At 39.5% G+C, this 14,364-nt stretch overlaps 1 protein-coding gene across 1 annotated transcript; it reads left to right on the top strand.

The window, feature by feature from the left end:
* The first annotated feature begins 595 nt into the window (after window positions 1-595).
* Window positions 596-6,796, top strand: LOC124243514 (probable inactive serine protease 58). The gene is made up of 5 exons (XM_046669124.1): window positions 596-635; window positions 2,344-2,482; window positions 2,706-2,962; window positions 6,420-6,559; window positions 6,647-6,796. Exons 1-5 carry the CDS (start codon window positions 596-598, stop codon window positions 6,794-6,796), a joined length of 726 nt encoding a protein of 241 aa, XP_046525080.1.
* The last annotated feature ends 7,568 nt before the right edge of the window (window positions 6,797-14,364 follow it).

Genomic DNA, 14,364 nt, shown 5'->3' with positions numbered 1-14,364 from the left:
TATAACTTATTGGCTGGCTGGTTGATTGAATACATGGGTGAGTAGTGACATGAAGGAAAGAAAGGGCTAATATATCTCATGGAGGTGTTTTGTGTCAGGCAGAGTGTTCAAGCTCAGCACCAGAGTCTGGGTTATGGTCCTGGAGATACATGTCAGTGTCACACAAACGGGGGTTGGCATCACATAGACGGGAGGGGCCAGTATCCTGGCATATCTCAAGAGAAACCTGATTTCAGAGTTTGACAAAGGTGGGACCAGAGAGGAGGAAACACCGTGAGCTTCAAGTTTCTCAGTTTAGGTACTTTCTTTCCTTAAGAAAGAGAACAAAACACTGAATTCCAGACCCATTCTCTGCAGTGTCAGGGATCAAGTCACCTGATCTCTCTTTTTGTACCTCTAACACTTGACACCACTCACACTGATGCCACCTCTTCTGGAACTGAATACTGCCACTGAAAGAATTCAGATAATAATTTTTCCAACCTCAGAACCCCTTTTTGCTTGATCCTACTTAGTCCTTTTCCCTTCCTCCTCTCCATGCTTTCCAGAGACCTCGAGCTGAATCTCATCCTCTGAAAAGGCTTTTGACATCATTATGAAGTTTATCATCTTCTGGGCTCTCTTAAACCTGCCTGGTGAGTGTCTGTTTATTTTTCTCTTTACTGGCCAAAGAGAAATCCTGAGAGAATCGTGACAGATGGATAGACACAGAGGCAACGTTCCAGAGTGCAAGTGTAGGATTAATTCTCTATCTCCTATCACTGCCATCGTCCCCATGGGTTTTCTGCCTGACTCACCCCGGGTTTATTGCTTGTATGCTTTTTTGAGGAGACATGGACATTGAAGCCCCAATACCAGACTCAGTCCTAAGGAAGACTGAGACCTGACTCTGGGCCTGTGTAGAACAGGACTGATATTAGCATGAAAGAATAAGAAGTGGAGGCCAGGGTTGAAAGCAGGGGTCCAACGAATGGACACGGCAGAGCATTCAATGGTTTTAGTCTTGTCTGAGAATGGTTCCAGTTACTCAGGCAAGAACATTGGAACGCTGCAAAATCCTCTTTCTCTCACACTCCGTGTTTAATCTGTTTGGAAAATTGTATTGGCTGTGTCTTCTAAACATATCCCAAATCCAATCACATCTCGTCACCTCCACTGCTCACTATAGTCCAAGCCACCATATCTTGCCAGGATTATCAAATTACTCTGTAACAGACCTCTCTACTTTACACTCCTACACTCAACACTTCTCCATAATGAAATCATCATCACTCCTTCACACAAAACCCTCAAGCGGTTCCATGTTTCACTCAGAAAATTCCACATCCTTACAACATTCTACAAAACCTGCATCACTTCTTAGACCTCCCTCCTTTCCTGCCTTTTTCCCCTCACTCACCCCACCAGCCCCACTGGCCTCTGTGACATTCCTTAAGCAAGCCTTAGGACTCTTGCTCCAGCTGTTTCCTCTGCCCGGAATCCCATTCCCCAGATATCTGATTACCTAACTTCCCCATCATCATATCATTGTTCATCTCTCACATTTCCCATGAGGTCCACCCTGACTGCTGCTGTAATACTGCCCAATGCCCCACCATACATACTCACATGCACACATACACACATGCGCACACACACACACACAGGCACACATACAGGCTCACTCGCACATCCTTAGTATTACCTTTCCCTCTTTCTCTGTTCTACCTTTTTTTCCATAGCACTAATCACCACTCAACATACTGGGTCATTTGCCCATGTATCATATTTATTATTATTGAATGTCTCCTCTCATTAGAACACATGAGAGCAGGGATATTTCTCTGTTTTGTTTGCCATGTAACCTAAGCACCTAAAACAGAGCCTGGCACATACTAGGAACTCAATGTTTACTTGTTGAATGAATGAACGATTTCCCCCTTCCGCATACTCTGTTAGCATATGGTCTGTTCTTTAAACAGCATTTATATCATTCAGCCTTGCATTGTTGTTGGGAGAAAGGGATAAGATTGGTAAAAGCATTCTAAAAATGGTAAAAATAATAAGCGCTCCATAATTTGATTGAACATATGCCCACTGAATTGTGGAAGGTATTTAAGAAAGCTTGTATTTTAATCTGAAGAATATTTATTGATAACTAAAAGGGAAAATGCTTTTATCTCTTGAAATAGACATGTTTCTATCATTTTCTTCATGCTTCAGAACAAGGTAAGCCAGTTTACAAATTCAGCTTACAGATAAAGACACTGGAGAGAACTTGAGCCAGGTAATTAATTTTCTTTTGTTTCTTTCTAGTGATCCCTAAAATAATCTCAGAATTTCCTGTCTATGTTTCTCTTTCAGTTGTTTTAGCCTTTGATCCAGATTACACAGATTTCATCACCTTCCCCTACTTGGCATACTTGAAATCTGATTACTTGCCCTGCGTTGGAGTCCTGATCCACCCACTTTGGGTGATCACAGCTGCACATTGCAACTTACCGTGAGTAATAAGCACCCAACACCATTCTACATTTTGGGTTCTCAGGTTGGGCACGGACACAGGCCCCTGCCTGGGACCACTGCCCAATTAAATGGGGACATGGAGGCCTTCTGGGTATGCTCAGGAGTACAGAAAAAACTCTGTGGGGGGGAGCTAATAAAGCCCATGAGGATGGATAAGCTGTCTCTATTAAGTTGTCTCATGAGAATCCATGTTGTTCCAGGAATCTTCAGGTGATATTGGGGGTTACCAACCCATCCAATGACAAGGAAAATAATGTACAAATTGTTGGGTACGAGAAGATCATTTATCATCCATACTTCTCAGTCGCTTCTACTGAAAATGACCTCATGTTAATAAAGCTGAAAACAAATATTCAACTCAACGACTATGTGAATATGGTCAGCTTACCCACTGAACCTGTGTCCGAAAAAGCTGTGTGCACTGTCTCCACCTGGGGCTACAACCTGTGTGATGACTGTGAGTGACTTCAAGATAATATTCTTCTTCTCTCGGAATTGGACATGCTTCTGTCCACTCCCTGCTCTTGCTTTCTGCAGTTATTCCCAATGAGGCTTTCTTCTAACCTCTTTATTCATCCTTTTCATCTCTTCTCTCATTCCCTGTATCTCACTGAAGGAGTCCTTCAATCTTTTATTCTCACTGTATCTTTCTATTATCTTTGTTTTCACGTATGATAGAATTGGTGTTAGTGGAAAGAAGACGTTTGTATTCTAGTACTAATTTGCTGTGTGACAGCAGGTCACTTTATCTTTTCTCAATTTTCTTAACTCTAAAGTGTGGCACAAACTATAACAGATGTTTTCAAACTATTCCAAGCAATAAAGAAACTTAAAGTCTTAAAATATCATAAAATAATGAATTAAACATAAGATAAATACATAATATTGTGCTAGATCAGGCAGAACTTCCTTATGCAAGATTGTTCTACAAATGAATAATTAAAAGTTTGAGAAAAATATTTATGAAACATTTTTTATTTTTATTTTTTTTCCTTTTTCTCCCCAAAGTCCCCTGGTACATAGTTGTATATTCTTCGTTGTGGGTCCTTCTAGTTGTGGCATGTGGGACCCGTCTCAGCGTGGTTTGATGAGCAGTGCCATGTCCGCGCCCAGGACTCGAACCAACGAAACACTGGGCCGCCTGCAGCGGAGCGCGCGAACATAACCACTCGGCCACGGGGCCAGCCCCTATGAAACATTTTTAACTGATAACATTCTGAACATTTGGTAATTTCTTCAGAAAATTGAGATTATCGTTATTTTTATCAGTGGAAGTCTTCTATGTATAATTTGAAACTACCGAACTACGTATTCTACCTAAGATTTCTTCTGTTTCACATTTCAAATTCCATGAAGAAACTTTGAACAAATTAAGACAATTTTCTCTTTTCTAAGTTTTGTGCCTGTCTGCCCACTATCTCGTTCCAAAATTTTTATGCAAATTCTAATCAACTGTCTGTAGGTATTAATCAAGATAGCAGTGAGTACTGGCGAAGAGGGGGAGGTTGATGAACTATAAAAAACATGTAAATATGATATAGTCCCTTAGGGAGGGTTATTAATACAATTTTACTGATGAGTAAGTTTATTTGAGTATATTTAATATATATATAAAAACATATGATGTATATTTAATATACACGTACATTGAGTATATTTAATATACATCATACACATATAATATACATCATACATTGACATAGTATGGAAAGGAGATTCTTTTTTTTTTTTTTTTCCTTTTTCTCCCTGAAGCCCCCTAGTACATAGTTGTGTATTTTTAGTTGTGGGTCCTTCTAGCTGTGGCATGTGGGATGCCACCTCAGCATGGCTTGATGAGCGGTGCCATGTCAAGGCTCAGGATCCGAACCGGCGAACCCCTGGGCTGCCAAAGCGGAGCACACGAACTTAACCACTCGGCCACGGGGCTGGCCCCAGGAGATTCTTTCTAAATAAGCCTGTCAGATTATATTTATCCATCCACTTCTAATTTCTTTTTATAGAAACCAAGAGGCAGCTATACACTTATCCTAACAATGCTGCCATTACTCAAACCTTTTTTAACCGCTCTTTGGTAAATATCTTCAGAACTCAAGGTATATTTTCTTGAATGTATCAAAAAGTGAAATTCTTTTTTCCCAGCTTTATTGAAGTATGATTCAGGAATAAACATTGTATATATTCAAGGTGTATAACTCAGATACACTGCAAAATGATGCCCTGAATCAAGCTAATTATTTATCACCTCACATATTTACCTTTTATATGTGTGTGTGGTGAGAGAATTTACAATCTACTATCTTAGAAAATATCAAGTGCACAATACAATATTATTAACTACAGTCACCATGCTGTACATTAAATCTCCAGAATTTATTCATCTTATAACTGAAAGTTGGTACCCTTTAATCAACATACCCCCATGTCCCCCACCCGTCAGGCCCTGGTAATCACCATTCTACTCTCTGTTTCCACGAGTTAGGCTGTTTTAGATTCTACACGTAAGTGATATCATACAGTATTTGTCTTTCTGTGTCTGACTTATTTCACTTAGCATAATATCCTTTAGACAAGTAGAAATTTTTTGTCCTTTGACAGTCAATTTGAGTTGTGGAAATAGGGAATGTCCCTCTGGTGAGCAAGCATGTTTGATTCATCTGCGTTATGCCACTTGAGTCAAAAAAGAGATGTGACTTACAAAAACGTGCTGTTTATTTTCATCTGGTTCATGAAGCAGTTAAGCAAGCATTTGCTAAACAGGCAATCCCAAAATAAATATTGAGCCATGCAATTATTGCTGGACTGAAAAACAAAGCAAAGAATCTCAAATGTTTTCTTTTCAAGAATTAATATAACATTTTCAAATAAAGACATTCAAATAAACACATTCCCAGTAAAAAGCAAAATTTCAAAGTAAAATACTTCTTTCCAAAAGTGAATCCTTGGCAGGAACACTTCACATATGCATAGGTACTACTTTGTTCTCATTTTTCTCATTTTGTTACGTATTGGAAAAACTTTGTTATGAGTCTGCACAGTTCACAGTATTTGTGAACCATTGATATAGAGGAAATAATTCGAACTAGGAATCAAGAGGCCCAGTTTTAAATCCTGCTTTCATGGGGTTAAGAAAATCACTTTTTGAGTGGTTTTGGCTTTTTTTTTGGAGCAGGTACTGGATTTTTTTGATGTGATAAATGAAAACCTAGGCTTAGAGTTCTAAATTCCTTCAAACTGTAAAAATAGGAGAGATGTTGTTTAAGGGTACAAAGTTGCAACTACTAGATAAATAAGTCGTGGAGATCTAACGCACGGTATACTGAATATAAACAAAAATATCGTATTGTAATCAAACTTGCTAATGATAATTATGTGACATGAAAGAGGTCCTATCACTACAATAGGAATCATTTTCACATATATAAATGTATCAAATCAACATGTACACTTTAAATTTGTGCGGTGTTAAACATCAAATATATTTCAATGAAAAAATTTAAAAAGAAGTCAGTAATTAATTGAAAATATGGGAAAAATAATATACATTAGAGCTCACAAGATCTGAAATTAAACTAAGTAAAGAAAAATTCCACCTCAAAGCACACTCTTTTAATGTTTAAATTTCCAGAAAATTTTAAAGTAATTTGTTTCATTTCATTGCAGAGATGTCTCCTATTTACATGTAACTTCCAAGAATTTAATCTTTTTTATAAGGAGATAGACACTTGTATCATGAGAAATTGTTTAATTTGATAACTGCCTATTGTCCTAGCTGCCACAATTCTGATTTCTCTCAGTGTTTGATCTCTTTTGCTTTCTGCCGGGAGAAGAAGAAATATGTTGCAAAAGAGAAAAAGGGGAAAAAAAAGTTTGGTATCTAATAACTCAAAGAAATTCTATTTCTCTCTTTCCTATAGCCAGTGACCCCAACTCACTACAAAATGTGAACATCTCTGTAATCTCCAAGAGTCAATGCCGCAATACCTATAAAGCCCAGAACATCAAAGAAACCATGCTGTGTGTGGGCATTGTGCCAGGAAGGAGGAAGCCTTGCAAGGTAAGGTACTCTCAATGCCTTAATTTTCGCACTTTATTCCTTCTATCTGTTGCCAGAAAGATAACTTGGTTTCTTTTTTCCTGGCAGGAAGTCACCGCTGCCCCAGCAGTCTGCAATGGAATACTTCAAGGAATCTTGACTTTTACAGATGGATGTGTTTTGAGAGCTGACGTTGGCATTTATACCAAAATCTTTAACTACATGCCCTGGATTGAAGCCACAATCCAAAACAACTGAGCTCCCATGGCAGTAACTCTGGACCATGTGACACAGCCTGTCCCTATGTCCAGCCTCCGAATTAAATCGAAACAGAATCCTTGGGTTGCCTTATGCATATCCGCCTCACTTCTGCCAAACAGAGTGGGTGATTCATACATACCTGTACTGTGACTATACATGACCACCCTTCTTTCCCTCTTGATGAAAATGGCAAACTCAATACCCCTTAGGCAGTTGAAGTTTATGAAGTGGGGATTGTGTTCTCTAAGAAATTAATCACTGATTTATTTTTAAAAAGGCCACTCGATAGCCATTTTGGGTGACAAAAACCCTACTATTTGCACCGAATTAAACAACATGTGCTTTGGGCGAATTGCACGTGCCAATTGGATAAAGAAAGTCTGACAAGGAGTGAGCTAAGTAGAAGTATAGGCGAGAGGAAAGGGTTTAGGAGATGGTGGGAGGTATTTTATTGGCTTCTCCTCGCCTATGCAACTCTCAACACCAGGCATAGATTCTGGTCATTCATTTTGCAGGATTCTGGGTAGGGACTTGAGCCATGAGAGTTTAATGCAAAAGTTAACTGAAGGTCACACCATAGCGGATAAACAGGGAGTCCAGGACAGACTTTTCCAGTCCATGTTTGATCTTTCTGTCACGCCAGCTTCCCCAGGAACTCCATTCTCTCCCAGTTGCCTCTCTTGCATTTTTCTTCCTTCCTTCTCTTTTCACCTCACCTCTGCAGCTCCAGTTACCACCTGAGAGTTTTAATTAATAGTTTTCCATGGGGAGTTGCCTTTGGCCAGTTGACTGAGGATCAAAAGAACGAAAACAAACACGAGATTTACAGAGTTCTGCCTGTGGCCTCTACAAGTAGACTATTGAAGCCTTATAGCCCAGCTAAGGGAGAAGAGACCTCTTCTCAGGAGACAGAAATTCTGGCAGTAAATCTTGTCCTCTCTAGGGTTCTAAACCCTCTAAATCTACAAAGCCTAGCTTGCAGTGTTGAAAAGCAACATTTTGTGCATAGGTTACTAAGTGCAATTGTGAGAGCTTCACCTTCATGTATGTTATTAACTGAAATTTTAGCTATAGGAGAAATAGATGGTTTTTGCGGAAGAGTATCTCAGCCTCTGGAAATGTTCCCCAGCTTGAAATAGTCCTAAGATTTCACTAGGTCATACCAATATTTATAAGGTCACTTGATTCTAGGTGATGAAGCATATGTTAAGGTCACCGAATTCCATAGGTATCAGTTTATTGTCTCACCATTATCATTGTAAGGTGACTTCTTTGGTTGGAACACATTCCTTTTTTGTAGAATACAGAAAACATTCAGTTAATTCAAGGGTGGTGGTGTTGGGAGTGATGATGGAAAGGGAAATAATCCAAATCTAGAATATGTCATTTTCATTGAGGACAAATACCTACTCCCTCCATGATGGAAGGGGGCCACCTACCACCATGCGGGTGGTGGGATACCGGGGTACAGTAATATATAACCACCATATCAGCGCTGAGATAGATCACTGACACTGGCAGGCTGGGTCTTCAGCAGCGGTGGTAGCTAGGCGAGACTTGCAAGAAGTCCTGCATATGCTCCATGTGGTCTTATTATTCACTTTTTTTATGAAACCATGAAAAAAACACTCAGAAGACTGAAAAAGGACTTCAGAACAGACTAGCTTATCTACTTGATTATTAAAGTCTTCTGAAGTGAGAGCCTTTTGGTGAGAATTCTCATGGGATAGAATATTCTCCTCCTTCAAGCTGGCCCTGAAAAATCCTGCTACATAATTCTTCCTCAAACCTCTTATCCCCTTCCCTTCATCTTGCTCCTTCTGAGGGCCTATCAGGGAAGACCCACTAGCCCTCCTCCCAAGAAATTCATAGAGATCTTGACCTCAAGAAAGAGAACAACTGGATATGTGGATTGAAAGTCTGTGTCCTGAGAAGACCCCCATTCTCCTCTCCCCTTCAGGGCATCTTCCTGAAAGGATTTAATATCATAGTAATACACAACAAATCAAACAGAGCCATGCATAATTGAAGTAAAGCCTTTTCACCCTCAGTGAACTGCTCATGGAGAAATCTGTTTGAGGCCATAAGTGTTGGCTGAGGAAATATTGCCCACAGCAATTGCTTACGCAACTTATTTGGACCTTCAGGGCCTAATTTACCTCTATTCTGTTTATACTTCTAGTTGAAGATGGAATGCTGTGGAGCATATCCAGATTAATGACAAAGAGAGCCAGAAAGCTCCACCTAGAGTAACTTTCATGGTCAACTGGTGATCTGGAGTCAGGCATTTAGTCCCCACCACACCCTAGTGGCAAACCAGAAGCTGTTTCCCAAAGAGGATAAAGGAGCATGACTTTGCTACCATGTTTAGGGATCTCTGCTTTGATTTTCATGCTAGGCTTTGCCATAAGCTTCATTTAGTACACTAAAGATACTTTTAGCATCATTGGATCTACAACGTTGAAACCCAGGAAACAGAGCCAATCATTACACTTCAACCTGTGCTGCCCAGACAGACTTTTCTGATTTAGTCTCACTCTAAACTAGCAACTTTCTAGATCACTCATTAAATGGCTCAGAGTATGATATCCCAATGAGCTGTATGTTGCTTATAAAATTTAGCGGCATTCAGACATTATTCTTAATAGTAGGGAGCACAAGGTACAACAATATATTCATTTCGGTGGAGGAACCTGATATACACCCACAAGTTTCACTGCAGAAGCAGCTGACTGTATTTTTACTGGTTATATTTCCTATACATTACCACATTCCTGTCTTCCCAGGACATGCAGGAAATTTGCTACTACCTGTTTTCTAGTCCAATCTACATGATGTCATCAATATAGCAGACCAGTAAGGTACCTTTGAGACTGTCAAGTTTCTTAAAGACTATATTCAGGTACCGGGCCAGAACAATGATGATTGCCTGAGTGTGGAGGTAAAAATATACTGCTGTCCCTGACAAATGAAAGCTAATTAATTCTGAACTTCTCAAAGACGATGCATAAAAATGCACTTTCTAGATGAAAGTTGCATACTGTGCGTGAAGGATTGGATTTTTCTGCTCTTGCAAGGAGGCTACATATGGAACAGCAATCGTAATTAATGTTACCACCTGATTACACAGTAATCAAACACTATCATACCCCACCACTCTTTGACTTGGCCGAGTGGAAGAACTGAATGGGATTATGACAGAAATTATGACTCAGCATATTTCAAGTCTGTATTGATAGTACTGACTTCTGCAATGTGCTAATGTTTTCCATTTACTAAAGGGAAGTTCCATCAACTTTCTCTTAGCCCTTTCTACAACAAAAACCCTCACTACACAGGCCAAGGAGAAATTGTAATAGTTGTAGAGATTTTACCAATTGTAGAAAAGAGAGCACCCTCCCCCTGCTCCCCACCATCCATAGTGCACATAGAAAACAGAGAAATAAATTCTAGATGGTTTCAGAGCCCCATTGAATTACTCTAGGGAAGACTTAGATTTAGATGAAATTAGATTAGATAAAATCCATTTATCCCTCAATCTTCATAAGCCCCACCTTGATCAGAGGAGAGTACTGACAATAAATTTTCCCCACCACCACCAACATCACCATAAATTAGTACTAATGCAGATCCAGGATCTCAAAAAATTTAGCTATGTTCTTGTCCCTAGAGCACAAGTGGCCAAGTAAATAGACTCAGGTCACTTTTGCATAGGCTAGAAAGAAGACTCTCAATGTTCGAACAGGTTCCATTCTCTAGGATGCTCAGGCTCCCCTTCATTCAAGGAGCATTGAATGAGTTAATGTAACTATCGATGTTTGTGACCCACAGAGGAGGCTGTAATACTTTAGCATATTGAGGAACATAAGTCCACTATTACCAAATATGTCAGGTATTTTTTGCTTGTTTTCTGGTTATATAAATCAAATAAGAACTTGAACTTCCTGTCAATTTCATTCCTGGGCATCCCAATTTTATGGAGAACCCTTGAGAGAATTCTCTTCAGGGCCAAAAACATCACCATGTAATATTGTTTGTTTGTTTCTATTTTAAGAGTAAGAGAAGGAGATGAAATTAATAACTTGATATTTGTTTGTTTTCCTTAAACAAGTTACACTAAAATCTAAGAGGCCCTTTAGCGAGAGAGAAACTTCACTGAGGAGGAGAAAATGTGACACCTGTAAAGTTCTTCTTCAAGGCCTTTATGTTCATTTGCATTTTACGTTTTTAGTAGAAAATATGACAGAATCCATCACTCAGTATCCTGAATGGTGTGAATAAGTCTTTCTAATTTTAAGTTGCAGCATTGGAAATCCCATTGTTGCCACGTAGGTAAGCCACATTCCTTATCAGCTTTATAAGAAATATTGCTAGAAATTTCCCTCTCTATCTGCCTTACTACTTTACCTCTCTTGATTTGTTCAGAATTCACATGGAGAACATAGGGATGTCATTAATTAGCCTCCTCAAATCCTAACAACAGTATGATAAGATTTGGAGAGCATGTTGTTCCATTGAGTAGTGGGATACCCCCTATAACCACCATTCTCAAGGCTGAATAGCCATAATCCCAAAAGCTAAAAGTGAATGGATAGGCCAGGATCTTACAGAAGCAAGGTGAAAATGAGGCTAGAGTGTATTCTTGGGCACAGAAATGAACACCACCTACTGCACTCGTGAGACTTTCAGGGCTTCTTAGAATTTACAACTCTTGCGTATTCACTTCAAGGACAAATGGATTTGAGAAACCACAAAATGAGCTCTGTTCAATTGAAAATCAGGGTGGAGAAAAGCCCTGGATTGAAGTCATTGGCTGTAACAATTGAAAGAGAATCAACTTGCACACTGGAATCTAAAGATGGGGATTAGAGAAACTGGTCCAGGGTTTGACATTGGTAGGGAATCCCAAGTCCATTGTCCCCAGACCCTTTCAAAACTCACACAGTACTAGGCACCCCGATTATCTTACTTTGGGGTTTCTGGCAGCTACTCTGACCAAAACCAAACCAATGTGCATAGAGACAAATGTCTTTTCCTTGTCTCTCTCTGCCAGTCTATGATTTTGTTTTGTTTTATTTTTAAGAGATTATTAAGTGTTGGTAAATCACGTATAGGATTTACTTCAACAATAAAATGTGTATCCAAACTTGCTTTTGCCTGGCTTTCTATAGCCTCTGACCCCTACCTTGATCCATTTAGTTGGGACATCTATAATCTCTAGGGGCCCATCTACAATAGCAGCCCAAGACATGGTCCAGTGCTACCTTTAGTTGAGAGGAGTTTAAAGGCGCTCCTTACTCTAGTGACTCATCACCAAGCCAAATTGACTTTTACATTTTTCTACCCTAATAACCCAATTCTAATAACTGTTCTGCTCTGTTCTGTTCCACTCCTACAAGGAAGTCCTCTTTTTTATCCCAATTCCATTAAAGCTGTCTTCGTCTTGACAACCTTGTCTGATTCCTCAGCTCTTACAAGCCTAGGACTCCAACTTACTCTTCTCAGATGCTGCTGGAAACCCATATAAGTCCAGTTTCTGGCTGTCAGAACTTTCCACTCCTCATTGGCTGCCATATAGCTCGTTTCCCTGGCCTGCTGCGCCTCTGCTGGCCACCTGGCCTGAACAGCCTGCCTGACTGCCCTTCTACCCTCACCTCAATATTCTTTGGTGTCTGGATTCTGTCAGCTTACCTGACTCCCACCTGTTATTGCCATCCCCCCTCTTTGACTCCTACCATCTGCCCCTCCACTGTGAGCTTATCTAATTTCTAGATCCCCAAAAGGATGATCTCAGACTTAGTGTAGTTGAAAGAGATTGGATTTGGGATCCAACCTGGTATTTCATCTGAACTTCAACAGCTACTAGCTTTGTGTCCTTGGGCAAGTAATTAAGTAATTTAACCCCTCTCATCTTAGTTTATTTATCTCTAAAATGAGACCAATAATACTTTTCTGGATTGTTGGCAATAAATAACTTATGTAAGGTATGCAGCATAACACTTAGCATGTATTAAACACTCAACAAATGATAATTCCACTTAAGTCTTTGCAAGGGATTAATGGGTGCCACAATTTCTTTACATCTGTGTTTATCTTTCTTCAATTAGAATGGAAACTATTTTCATGTACATACACAAAAATAAATAAATAAATCAGAAACCAGAGAGCCAAAGAAGATTCTGACAGAATTCACCTGAGTATGTTTCCCTTCCTCAGGTGTCAGGTCCCTATGCCTTGCCCTGCCTGTATGGAAGAGGTCTTCAGGTGTAAAATAGAGAGAGGAAGTTTTACAACATTACTGTGTTTATTTGAGTACAGGTCTTTAAAATGTAACTGCAAGACAAATATATTTTAACATCATTTAGATAGGCAAATGCTAGATAGGGTTGCTTTGATTTTGAAGTATTTCCCTGATTTCAGAAATCAAAAACCTTCATTGTATATAATGAAGAAAGCCCACAAAAAGTAGAAAAATAAGTTTAAATTCACTCATAATCCTAACAAATTACATTAAGTTATTTTGCAAAGTTTTCCAGTATTCTATACTTTCTCTTCAGCTTAGTTAACTGTTAATCCATGTCAGGATTCACTGTCTCCCAAATCCAATATATCCAGTTTATCCCAGTTTGCCTTTAACAAGCCCCCACCAGGATGCTATGGATGTATGCCTAAGTTCAAAGGACTTGCATGGATCCTGAAACCCTAATAATTATTAACCCATTATCAACCCCCATCTCCCTAAGCCCACCTGTATCTGAGCCTTTCCTTTCATATTAGACCCACTCTTGCTCTCCGGTTCAGGGGCCTTGAAAGGACTACATATGGATTGTTAACACAGGCTGTGTTTCTACTCATGGTTCAGGAATCTCAAGTGTAACAAAGATGAGTTGTCTCCCTTTCTCTGCCTCTCAGAACCACCAGTGAAATTTTGAGCTCATGCTTTCTGCTCTCTGAGGAACTTCTTTCTTAAATGAAAGAATAAGGAAGGAAAGAAGAAAGATAAAATTTAGAGGAAGTGAAAAGTAAATATGCCTCATGAAAGTCACACCATGTCTAGTAAAATACTGCAAATCGAGTAGGTATTCTACACATTTATTGACTAATTGAGAGGATGACTGAGACAAAGGAGAACAAACAGAAGCTGTCTTAGCTGATGATATTCACTTGCCAGTCCTAGAATTTCACAATCTTAAAACTACTCCAAACTATGGAGACAACCATGAAGCAGAATCTGATTTACACAATCAGAAAATATATTGCCTTTCCTTCCAAATGGTTAGATTTAATTAGCATTATTCTTTCTATTTCCATCAGGTCCTGTTGAATCCTAGGACAAACCTGCAGGTCCCTTCCTCCCTCTTCTTTGTACGACACTCACATGACCTGCTGCCATGTAACGTGTAGACTTCTCTGTGCTCTCTGAACACGTCTGCCAAACGGCCTCTCCTGATAGCATCACCAGCAAGGTAGTATCCGTTGGCTTTTTGGAAGGGGGCAAAGATACCTGCCAGGTAACACCTCCCTCAACCAGTAGTAACGTATTCATTATGCAAAGAGACAGCATA

The sequence above is a fragment of the Equus quagga genome, chromosome 8 (assembly GCF_021613505.1).
Source record: "Equus quagga isolate Etosha38 chromosome 8, UCLA_HA_Equagga_1.0, whole genome shotgun sequence".
NCBI classification, from domain to species: Eukaryota; Metazoa; Chordata; class Mammalia; order Perissodactyla; family Equidae; genus Equus; species Equus quagga.
Note: the sequence above shows the minus strand (reverse complement) of the source record. Positions and strands in the feature narration are given on the sequence as shown.

Bases quoted from the DNA above. Each gene is read 5' to 3' on its own strand.
- LOC124243514 (XM_046669124.1), top strand. From the start codon at position 596: ATGAAGTTTATCATCTTCTGGGCTCTCTTAAACCTGCCTG. The intron at 636-2,343 runs GTGAGTGTCTGT...TTTCTCTTTCAG, and splicing joins GGCTCTCTTAAACCTGCCTG to TTGTTTTAGCCTTTGATCCA. The intron at 6,560-6,646 runs GTAAGGTACTCT...TTTTCCTGGCAG, and splicing joins GAAGGAGGAAGCCTTGCAAG to GAAGTCACCGCTGCCCCAGC.